This window comes from Lampris incognitus, chromosome 18 (assembly GCF_029633865.1).
Source record: "Lampris incognitus isolate fLamInc1 chromosome 18, fLamInc1.hap2, whole genome shotgun sequence".
Lineage (NCBI taxonomy): Eukaryota > Metazoa > Chordata > Actinopteri > Lampriformes > Lampridae > Lampris > Lampris incognitus.
Genome location: NC_079228.1, coordinates 12646792 through 12657528, shown reverse-complemented (window position 1 = coordinate 12657528; position 10737 = coordinate 12646792). Strand labels below are relative to the sequence as shown.

General features: G+C 41.9%; 1 protein-coding gene across 3 annotated transcripts; it reads right to left on the bottom strand.

Moving 5' to 3' along the window:
* Positions 1-254: 254 nt before the first annotated feature.
* On the bottom strand, positions 255-10471 carry txlna (taxilin alpha). 3 transcript variants are annotated; one of them, XM_056298338.1, is made up of 11 exons: positions 10412-10471; positions 9486-9680; positions 8895-9164; positions 8469-8560; positions 6637-6807; positions 6222-6416; positions 3129-3248; positions 2944-3018; positions 2759-2851; positions 2495-2590; positions 255-2333 (listed from the first exon to the last, which is right to left on the bottom strand). In XM_056298338.1, the coding sequence occupies exons 2-11, from the start codon at positions 9667-9669 to the stop codon at positions 2004-2006; spliced, it is 1626 nt and encodes a 541-aa protein (XP_056154313.1). In that variant the 5' UTR covers positions 9670-9680; positions 10412-10471; the 3' UTR covers positions 255-2003. The 3 variants fall into 3 exon arrangements, with proteins under 3 accessions (XP_056154313.1, XP_056154312.1, XP_056154315.1); XM_056298337.1 differs by having other exon boundaries at positions 9486-9685; positions 10412-10464; XM_056298340.1 differs by having other exon boundaries at positions 8895-9158; positions 9486-9685; positions 10412-10464.
* Positions 10472-10737: the final 266 nt, after the last annotated feature.

Genomic DNA, 10737 nt, shown 5'->3' with positions numbered 1-10737 from the left:
AGGCCCCCAGCATCCCAGGGTGGGATATGTCCGACCAGATTTGGGCAGTACTGGGCGTCCAGGTAGCGTAGCGGTCTATCCCGTTGCCTACCAACACGGGGATCACCAGTTACAATTGGGGAGAAAAAAAAGGGGAGGACATAAAAAAAAAAGATTTGTGCAGTACCAATCTGAACACAGTACCAGTTTCTCACATCCTGTTAGGCCGGACTAGACCCTAAGTGACAAATCAACCAAAAACAAATATATGCTGGCAAATCTTTTATTCAACAAGAAGTTTACAGGGCCAGAGAAAAGCATTGCTAAATAGGAAAAAAAAGAAAAGAAAAATCTTTGGTTCCAGCTCAGAGTCAATTAACCTCCAAAGTTGCCGAAGAATTAGGGACCAAGGGTCCGTTCTGTGTAAGGATGGAAAAAAACAGGTAGCTTGCCTTTGTGTTGGAAGTGAACGTTATTGAAATCATCAGCGGCTCCCCGGACCTCACCAATGCTACACAGCGTTACAGAAGAACGTCTACAAGATAAAATGTGTTTTGTAATCACACTACCATTGACTGCCATTCATCAGGGTATACAAAGAATTGTTGCCCTCATTTTCCTCTCTGAATCAAGTAAGACAAGTGGATGCATAATATTCAGTTCAAGCAAAATCAGTTAATTCAGTATCTTGAAGCGAAATCTGAGAATTTTGAGATGTTCCATTTTTTTTTTTTTTAACATACATGCAGGAAAGACATATCTGACTCTGGATATAATGAATATACATTCTTAGCTAAGTGCTCGTCAGTTCAAACTGCCAGAGAAGAAAACCAAGAGGCAAGGGTTGCATAGAGGTCCATGAACATTCGGTTATTAAACCCTGATTCCAAGCTACTGCAATCATCAGGTGTAGAGAACGATCTCTGCCAAGATCTGCAGACATCACGCAGGCCAACACATGAAGACTTAAAGTCGACAGACTTGGATGAAAAAACAAGGTGGTCAAGCTAGAAGGGGTTCTGGTTGAGGTAATGCCAGTGGAGTAAACAAAAGCAACGAACAAAACAAATCTAATGCTGCGCAACCGACTACACTGTTACCAGGAATGCCAGATTGGTAAAAAATTGAAATGGCTTCATAAATGATGTCATACATAAAAAAGTGACCCAATTTATTTTTATAGTGGTGCTCCGTAGGATAGACATTATAGACAAAAAAATTAGCAATAATATATCAAAATAATAAATACAGTCCAGAAGCATTGTGCAACTAAAGAGGAGCAATAATCCAATTAGAGACTCTGGTCTACAAGCCAGCAGTGGATTGAAAATATTGTGTTGCTCTGCAATATCTGCAGCTTGAGAAACCAAGACAAAAAAAAAAAAAGATGCCGGAACAAATCATTTTCTATATTTCTATGCCTCAAATATTTCTGATTTGTGATAAAGAAAACTGCTCTGTAGAATATCAAGTACTGTACTTGCTACAAAAAAAAGAAAGAAAAAATATTCAGTTACTATGACCAGTGGCCTTCACAGTACTATAGTCTATGCAGCAAACTCCTTCAAGACACACTGACACTTGCAGACAGAAACCCCAGGTTAAGACAAGAGTCACACCAAATTTTTTTTAACTTTTCCACCTCTGAAAACGCATCTATACATTTCACTCTGTCATTCCAATCAGCACTGGCCCTCTTATCTTGCCCATACACATGTTATCTATGTAGGTCATTAAGGAATGTGCATTAAAAGAAAAACGCAGACAAAGAAAATGAGGCACACACTACTCATCATGTATCATGAATCTAACAGACTGCTCTGGAAGACACAAGGTAAGCATACAGATGACAGATCAGATATTTAACCCTACAGAATTCAGAAGTGGGGCTATCCGATACTGGATCAGTGCTTAGGATCAGTTTCATCTAGCAGAGGAGTAGTGGCTTGGACGCTGGTGGCTGGTCAGTTGGTGCTTGATGGGCACAAAGGGGAGAATGAACAGTGCTGTCCATATGAGAAGCTTCAATCTTGGGCAGTAAACGGATGCATACAGGCCTCGTCCAACAGGCTCTCCGTTTCCAGCTCTGGACCAGAGTGGCAAGAATGGGAGCAAGGTGCGGCATCTGGGACAGAGGGGTTATTGGGGTCTAAGCTGTGCTCCAGTGGTAAGTCCATGGGGGGTGGAGAGGGTGAGTCAGCGGTGAGTCCTCCAGCGATGCTCTCGTCCTGGCCAGTAAGGCTCTGGACCTTCTTGCTCAGCTCATTACGCTCAATTTTAAGTGCCCGTCGCAACTTCTCAAGCCTCTGGACTTTTCCCTGGAGTGCCTCAAACTCATGGTCCCGCAAGGTTTTCTACCCAAAGCACACACAAATTGAATGACCCACTGACAGAAAATTCACAGCAGTCTAATAAAAATCATGTATTAAACAACCTTCACAAAGACCCTCTTTGTAGTGTTCCACATTATTTTGGAGAAACGTGTGTATTAACTAGACACCAACAAGCAGCTTACCTCTTCAGCCATTTCTAGAAGAGCCTTGTTGCTGCTCTCCCACCTTGAGTGGTACATTGTGGTCTCCTTCTCTAACTTTTTGATCTTCTTAGTCATCTGAAGACAGTCAGGACAAGACAGAATGTCAACCCAAGAAAACTTACATGTTGTCTCTCTCTCTCTCTCTCTCTCTCTCTCTCTCTCTCTCTCTCTCTCTCTCTCTCTCTCTCTCTCTCTCTCTCTCTCTCTCTCTCTCTCTCACACACACACACACAAACACCTCACCTTTTCCATCTCCTGTTTGAAAGTGGTAAAGACCTCATTGCTCTTGGACAAAGTATTTTGGAACTCCTCGAACTTCTCTGTGTACAACGACAGCTAGGAGAAGATCAAAATACCAATTATAATATTAGAAACTACTCGTAGTAATAGGTTAATTACTAGGTGGAGATTCAATTTCTGAGGGTCACCTGTTGCTTGAGATGGATTTCCTGTTGCTTCATCAGCTCACACATTCTTTGAGACTCAACTGCTTCTTTCAGCAACTGGGAGAGAGAATTTGAGGGTTTAGAAAGGCTAGTCAAAACCAAAGCACTTGGGTAGTATTTTCTTTTGTTAGGTTTAGGTATGCGTGTGTGTGTATGGTTTCTTTTACAAAGTCTTTCTCTCTGTCATGCCGCTCCTCAGATTCCTTGAGCAGCTCCTGTGCCTGGTGAAGCTTTGCGTCCACTAGCTGCTGCTGTAAGTCCTTGTGCTTGACCACCTTGTCTATGTGCTGGGGGGACAAAAAAAAAAAAAAAAAAAAGAGTCTTTGTTTAGTTTATTAAGATCCCCATTGGCCATTGTGCTAGGCAACAGCTACTCTTCCTGGGGCCCACATTGAATAAAAAACATGCAGTATAAGAAATAAATATACAAACCCCATTTCCAATGAAGTTGGGACGTTGTGTAAAACGTGAATAAAAACAGAGTGCAATGATTTGCAAATCCTTCTTGATCTATATTCAATTGAATACACTACAAAGACAAGATATTTAATGTTCAAACTGATAAACTTCATTGTTTTTTGCAAATATTCACTCATTTTGAATTTGATGCCTGCAACACGTTCCAAAGAAGCTGGGACAGGGGCAACAAAAGACTGGGAAAGTTGAGGAATGCTCAAAAAACACCTGTTTGGAACGTTCCACAGGTGAACAGGTTCATTGGAAACAGGTGAGTGTCATGATTGAGTATAAAAGGAGCATCCTCGAAAGGCTCAGTGGTTCACAAGCAAGGATGGGGCGAGGTCCACCACTTTGTGAACAACTGCGTGAGCAAATAGTCCAACAGTTTAAGAACAATGTTTCTCAATGTACAATTGCAAGGAATTTAGGGATTTCATCATCTACAGTCCATAATATCGTCAAAAGATTCAGAGAATCCGCAGAAATCTCTGCACGTAAGCGGCAAGGCCAAAAACCAACACTGAATGTCCATGACCTTCGATCCCTCAGGCGGCACTGCATTAAAAACCGACATCATTCTGTAAAGGATATTACCACATGGGCTCAGGAACACTTCGGAAAACCATCGTCAGTTAACACAGTTCGTCGCTACATCTACAAGTGCAAGTTAAAACTCTACCATGCAAAGCCAAAGCCATATATCAACACCACCCAGAAACACCGCCGGCTTCTCTGGGCCCGAGCTCATCTGAGATGGACTGACGCAAAGTGGGAAAGTGTGCTGTGGTCTGACGAGTCCACATTTCAAATTGTTTTTGGAAATCATGGACGTCGTGTCCTCCGGGCTAAAGAGGAAAAGGACCATCCAGATTGTTCTCAGCGCAAAGTCCAAAAGCCAGCATCTGTGATGGTATGGGGGTGTGTTAGTACCCATGGCATCATGGGTAACTTGCACATCTGTGAAGGCACCATTAATGCTGAAGGTACATACAGGTTTAGGAGCAACATATGCTGCCATCCAAGCGACGTCTTTTTCAGGGACGTCCCTGCTTATTTCAGCAAGACAATGTAAAGCCACATTCTGCACGTGTTACAACACGTGCAGAATATCATTTTTCTTTCTGTTCAACTTTATCGCCTGATTTCTGTACTTACAGTAATTCTGCCAGTCAACCAGATAGCCAGAGTCAATGGATTACTTTTTTAGTGTTTCGATTTGCTGTACAATTTCTCAGTTCATCATCAATCCAGGGTGCCTCAATGGGTTTAACAGTACTTTTTTTTTAATATACTATATACTTGTAGGTGCATGCCTATCAGCTACCGAAAGGAACAGCTACATCAATAAATTCAGTGCCAATTCTGGGTTTTCCTCTCCACATACATTATGGCACGATAGGTTTCTTTTCCTTAATCACTTCTATAAATGAATCTTCACTGAAGTTCTTGTATGATCTTTTAGAAATTATTCTTGGAACTACTTTTGGAACCTTAACTTTTCTTGTAAATGCTACTATATTGTGATCGGTGCACCCAATAGAAACTGACAGCTTTTGAGCATAAATAAGCTGTATTGGTAAAAATATGGTTAATGCATGAGTTCCCAGTTCTGATAGTATGAATTCTGGTTGGATGGTTGACCAGCTGTGACAGCTTACACACATTGGTTACATCCCTAAGATTTTTCTTAAGTGAGCATGTCGAAGAAAACCAATCAATATTTAGGTCACCCAACAGATACATGTCTTTTTTGCTATCCGAGACCTTGTCTAGCATCTCACTTATACTATTTAAGTACAAGGAGTTGTTATTAGGTGGTCTATAGCAGCATCCTATTAAGATGGGTTTTAAATTAGGCAAATGCACCTGTACCCATATAACTTCAATGTCCATCATAAGGTCGTCCCTTTGCTTCACAGGAATACGAATTTGTATGTAAACTGCTACCACACCTCTATAACAATTTCTGTCTTTTCTGTAGATGTTATAGTCTTGTATTGCTATTTCACCGTCATCAAATGACTGATCTAGATGTGATTCAGAGATAGCTAGGATGTTATCTAGTTATCAAACAAGTAGCATGCACAAAAACATTAATCCCAAAATGATAGGAGATGATTTATGCCAGATTTAGCCATTAGCTAGTTTCCAGCTGTGGTCCCTGGGCAGGTACACAGAGTAATCGCCTCACTAAAAACATTCATTTACATAGAACCCCATTTCTCTATCACACTAACAATTATACAAGCACAAATCAACATATGAATACTAGCACATTTACCCGGCACGATTATAAAATTAGAATTCATTACAATTAAAAATAATGTATATGTATATTGATATATTCAGATTCAGACAACTCTATTTATCCCAGAAGGGCAATTCAGTTCCACAATCTACACAGATCACACACAAACAAGTGGCAATCATCAATATGTCAGAGACAATCAGTACATTGGCAAGAGATGCACTGTCACCCTAGTGTGGCCTTGCATGCAAACTCACACAAGACCAGGCGAAGGATAAAAATTCACATAAGTTAAAACAAAATAATAAATAAATAAATCATTCTACGATGTACTGCATGTTACATTCTAATATATGTATATTGTTAGCGTGCAACAGACCCCCGACTCCCAATCTCATGCACTTTATTTCTAAGGCTGCAAATGTTTATGTAAGCAACTTGTAGCCCCTTCTTTGGAAGATTAAGCAGTTCTACATTGTAAGCATTGTTCATTCTGATGAGATTTACACGCACACGCGCGCGCGCACACACACACACATGCACACACGCACACCTCTTCCCGTAGCTTGTACTGCTCATAGAGCTTCTTGAGTTTCTCAGCCAGCTCTGTGTTCTCCTGCCGGAGGCTGGCATTCCTCTCATTGTGCTGCTCCATCTGTGCCTGGATATCGTACAGAGTCACTTGGAAGTGGGAGGTCACCTCTTTCCTTTTCTCCTCCTCCAATCGTGTTCTCTTCCCCCCTTCTTCCTAGTGAAGGGTAAGACTTCAGCTGGTCAAGCTTTAAGAAGTATGTATGCCTTAGCATACAAAGACGATAATGCCAGTATCCACACTATATGCTATTTTTGTGTAAGCTGTGCTGTGATCTTTGCTGAATGAACGCTGCACAGGTGACATTTACCAATGTCAGGCAAGCAGTTATTTTTTTTACATTTAAAGTAAAAGAGGGTAGAAAGCATATGTGTACCTTGAGTGCGCGGTTATGTCTCTGCAGTTCTCGGCACAGACTCTCTAGCTTGCTGCGGGCCAGGATGGCTTTGCTGTGCTCGTTCCTCAGGTTGTCTTTCTCCTGCACCAGCTGGCTCTGCTTCTTCTGCAGTGCACGCATCTGCCTCTGGGAGTTACGCTGCTCCTCCAGCTGTCAAAAAAAAAAAGCACACACAATCACATCAGTAAATCTCACATTCTGAAGTTAATAATAAAAAGACCCTGTGTCAACACTGCTGTCAAGATAAGCTTGGCTGAAAATGTAGGAGGAGAAACAGCCAGCAGCCTCTCCCTAGACAGCAGCTTCACCTCTACCCATTTACAGTGCTACAATAGCAGCCTTCACGGGCCCAACTTGATCCATAAGCCCTTCTGGGCGGCCTCAGCTCAAACAGGCTGTGGTTCAGACCATGTATGGCACATTGCCATATAACACAGACAAGCTCTCCAAAACTCGCATGTATACAAAAGAACGGCATGTCTTATTATTTATGTTTTTTTTTACAGTTAATGCAAAAGCCAATACTATGGCAGGAAACTCATATGTACTATTCCATTTTAGGTCATCTTCTGTCCTCTGAATTCTTTAGGACTAGGTATACACTGATAGATACTGGTATTGGATATAGGGCTAATACCAGGCTAAAAATGAAGTATTGGCATTGGAGATTTTACCCAAGACTATAACCACAGAGTAAATGCCAAGACTAATGTCATAAATACAAGCAAACTAGCTTGATTTACATTATGTATGGCACATGGGAGCCTATATTTTTGTATTCGTGGAAAAAAATGTTCTATCAATAATTTTGCCCACTCACCCCAAATAAATGGTCTAAGTCAATACTTAAAGATTTGAACTCAGAAACAGTATCGGCAGTAGAAAAGTGGTATCGGTGCATCCCTATTTAGAACACAGAACATGTAGCACTGTGGTTCTCCTCAGCTGGTCTGCAACCTAGCACCGGTCTGCAGAATATTGGCTATCGGGCCAGTTTTTAGTAAGTGCTTCCTTGCTTTGTTTTATTCACATTGTTTCAGATCTTGCGTTTTCCTGACATATGAACAAAAATGCAAAAAGAAGTACAAATGAATATATATGCTGTTGGTGTTGTGTATGTCTATATTAGATAGCAAACCAATAGCAATGTTTCCATCCAGATTTTCTGCAAATTTTAAAAGAGCTTTTGAAAAGTCTACAAAAATTGTGCATCAATGTGTTTCTATCCACTGCTGTTGCATGAATAAAGAGCTTCCATGTATACAGGGTAGACAAGACAACATCATGAACACCAGTGGATGCTCAGCAACAACAGCTAGCACAACAGCTAAGTGCGCTAATACCCAGGGAAGAGAATCCTGTGCAAATATGCGTGTTTAAACATGTAATTTTCTTATGTAAACAGATACTCTATAACTAACTTGTTTTGCTCAGTATCATGATGTTATTTGACTAACTTTTATAAAAAGTGATGCCCACAACATTATTTGGAGGTATGAAAAAGTAAATCTGTGTAAAGTCACACTGGCATAATCAAAAAGCAGGCAAAACTTATGTTGCAATGTTATTAATTCTGACTTTTAGGGGATAAGTAACACAATAGGAGGAGCAATATAGATGACATCTCATTTTTCAGAAAAATCGTTAAACATTATTGGTGTCAGGCAAATACACAAGTACTATACAAAAATATCAGGCAAAAACAACAATCAGGAAAGTTTGCAGTGCATTGGGTGCAGGATCAACACAAAATGAAATCTCACAAACAAGATTCTCATACTAAAGCCACACACTTCTCAAGAGAAACTCACCAGCTCAGCATATTTCTTACATAGTCCTGCTAGTTTTTCCTCTGGGGTGCTCAAAGTGTTAAGAGTCTGCATCAGAAGTGTAATCTCTTTACCTGAAATCAATGCAGTGGGAGAAAAGACACACTAGAGTCATGCAGCTTGTCAGAGCACCTGTAGCAATACTGATTAGCAGACTTCTTGAGTACACCAAATCCAAAAAAGGGTTTGTTTTCCATCCACGTTGAAACCTTTTCACTGTATGTTTTTGGGGTAAAAAAGGGGCAAAAGCATAAAGAGGAGTCAGGGTATGCATTATTTTCAGTGGCTCATAGTATGGTGTTATGGGGTAATCTGAGTCGGCATTCAGAATAAGGAGGACTTCTTGTTCAAAACTCTGTAAAGCGGCATGTCTTAAATAGTGAGAACTGCAGAGGAGCCACTCCTTACCCAGTGCTTTCCCTTTCTTTTTCTCTTGTGTCTTCTTCTGCTCCTTCTCGGCCCTGCTGCCACCCCCATTCACTTTCCCCTCCTCTGACTTGTCATCCTCCCTCCCATTGGCAAGGTCATTGAGGTCTGGGCTATGTGACTGGCCATTGGGCACGGCGGTGGCATCATCTGTGATGGCCTCTCGGCAGTAGGTGCTGAGGATGTCCTCCAGTTGCCGACTCAGCTCTTCTGCCATATCACACTGGGATAAAGCTGCATCAGCTTCTGTTGCTAGATACAACAGTTGGAAAGACAGGTGGGTATCAAATGCTATGGAAGTTTGATTAAAACAATAACCTAGGATGTCTTGGACAGGAACAATGCGTGAATTAAACAATATAGGATAACAACATTAATCAGAATGGATTATCTTGTTTGTCTACTTCACAAACTTCTTCATCCGGGAACCAAACATAATAAGGACGTTCTATTCTCCTTTTGAAATGAATGGACAAATGGACTGTTCCTAGCTTGCTGAAAACATGCCAAATACGATTCCATGCGATAGAGAACTGTAAACCCAGTGGTATTGAAACACAATGCTACCCTTACCTTCACTCTCTGCTCCATCACCCTGTGGTGATGTGCTCACTGGTGGCGTCTCCGTTTCGGGTTCCTTGGGACTGCTGCTGCCAGCAGCGTCCTTTCCATGCGACGCTAACTCCGTTGCTCTGGCGGCGGTTGGCGCGTCATCATTGCCCTGGTCCACCATCTCCTCGGTGTCCTGTTTTTTCATGTTTTCCCACTCTACACTGGCACCGATAACGTTATAACAGTCACATAAAAAGGCGTAAAGCCAAAGCAGCTGCAATAACACCCATGTTGTTTTACTGAAGAATATTGGTCTCCCCACTACCGCCGTTGTTTGCCAATGTGAGCAAATTACAGTTTCGGTTTCAATTAACTCATAACTGATAATCTACACAAACCTAGATGGGTAGCTGCGTTTGTTGGCCTGGTACGGGTGGTCTGAATTTAAAACAGTTGCCCGCTGGCATTTATTGATTCGTCTTAGTTTTTCAGTTAAAGTGCGCCCACTGTTCAGCCCACAGCTTTGAAAATGGCAATCAACTAACACGGTACAACATCACTGACGGTGGCTAACGCTTCCCTTACATGCCGGTGTTCTGTCGATTTATGCTACACATCAAGATGCGCTACTCACCGGTTCTGCGCATGGGCAGGCGAGGTTAGCGCATAGACCGCTATCGATTCGCACTGCGGTAGCGCTTTTCGGCAAAGCGGCATAAATCGTCAGAACGCCGGTCAAACTGCAGGCTAGCCAGCAAAACAGGTACAGTTAGCTAAGGGCGCTAAATTAGCTTTCGCGGCTAACGTTACGAGTAAGCCACAGTTAACGTCAGCTCCCATCTTGTGAAAAAAAATAATATCCAGAAATCATTATCGGGCTGCTTTTGTTTTTTTCCAACACCGACCAAAAGAAGTAACTGTTTGTCAAGGAGTAAAATACTGTTTACCTTCACTCGGAGCTTCGGCGGCGCCACAGTCGGAATGTCGACCCGCAGGTTCTTCTTCTTCCCTCGATTTACTGGCAGCTCGCGGACAACTTTAGAGTACATATCGCCACCTACTGTAAAAAGGGTGTAACATCATGTCGTTTACCCTATTTAAATTCTACCCAGTACCCACCAGCCTTGTTCCACTTGAGAAACGACCTTCAGGTGTCCGCAGCAGCGTGAGGACGGAGCAGCACTAACGCAACCAAATTCCGGTCTGTTCTTCATGCGGTTTGGATAAAACTGAGTCAGTGTTAATATGAACCCATACACAGGAAATCACGTCT

What these genes read in the sequence shown, in the direction of transcription:
- txlna (XM_056298338.1), bottom strand. Translation starts at nt 9,669, where the DNA reads ATGAAAAAACAGGACACCGAGGAGATGGTGGACCAGGGCAATGATGAC. An exon ending in AAATCCATCTCAAGCAACAG is followed by an intron (nt 2,852 to 2,943) that starts GTGACCCTCAGA and finishes ATCTTCTCCTAG; the next exon opens with CTGTCGTTGTACACAGAGAA. An exon ending in TCAAACAGGAGATGGAAAAG is followed by an intron (nt 2,591 to 2,758) that starts GTGAGGTGTTTG and finishes GACTGTCTTCAG; the next exon opens with ATGACTAAGAAGATCAAAAA.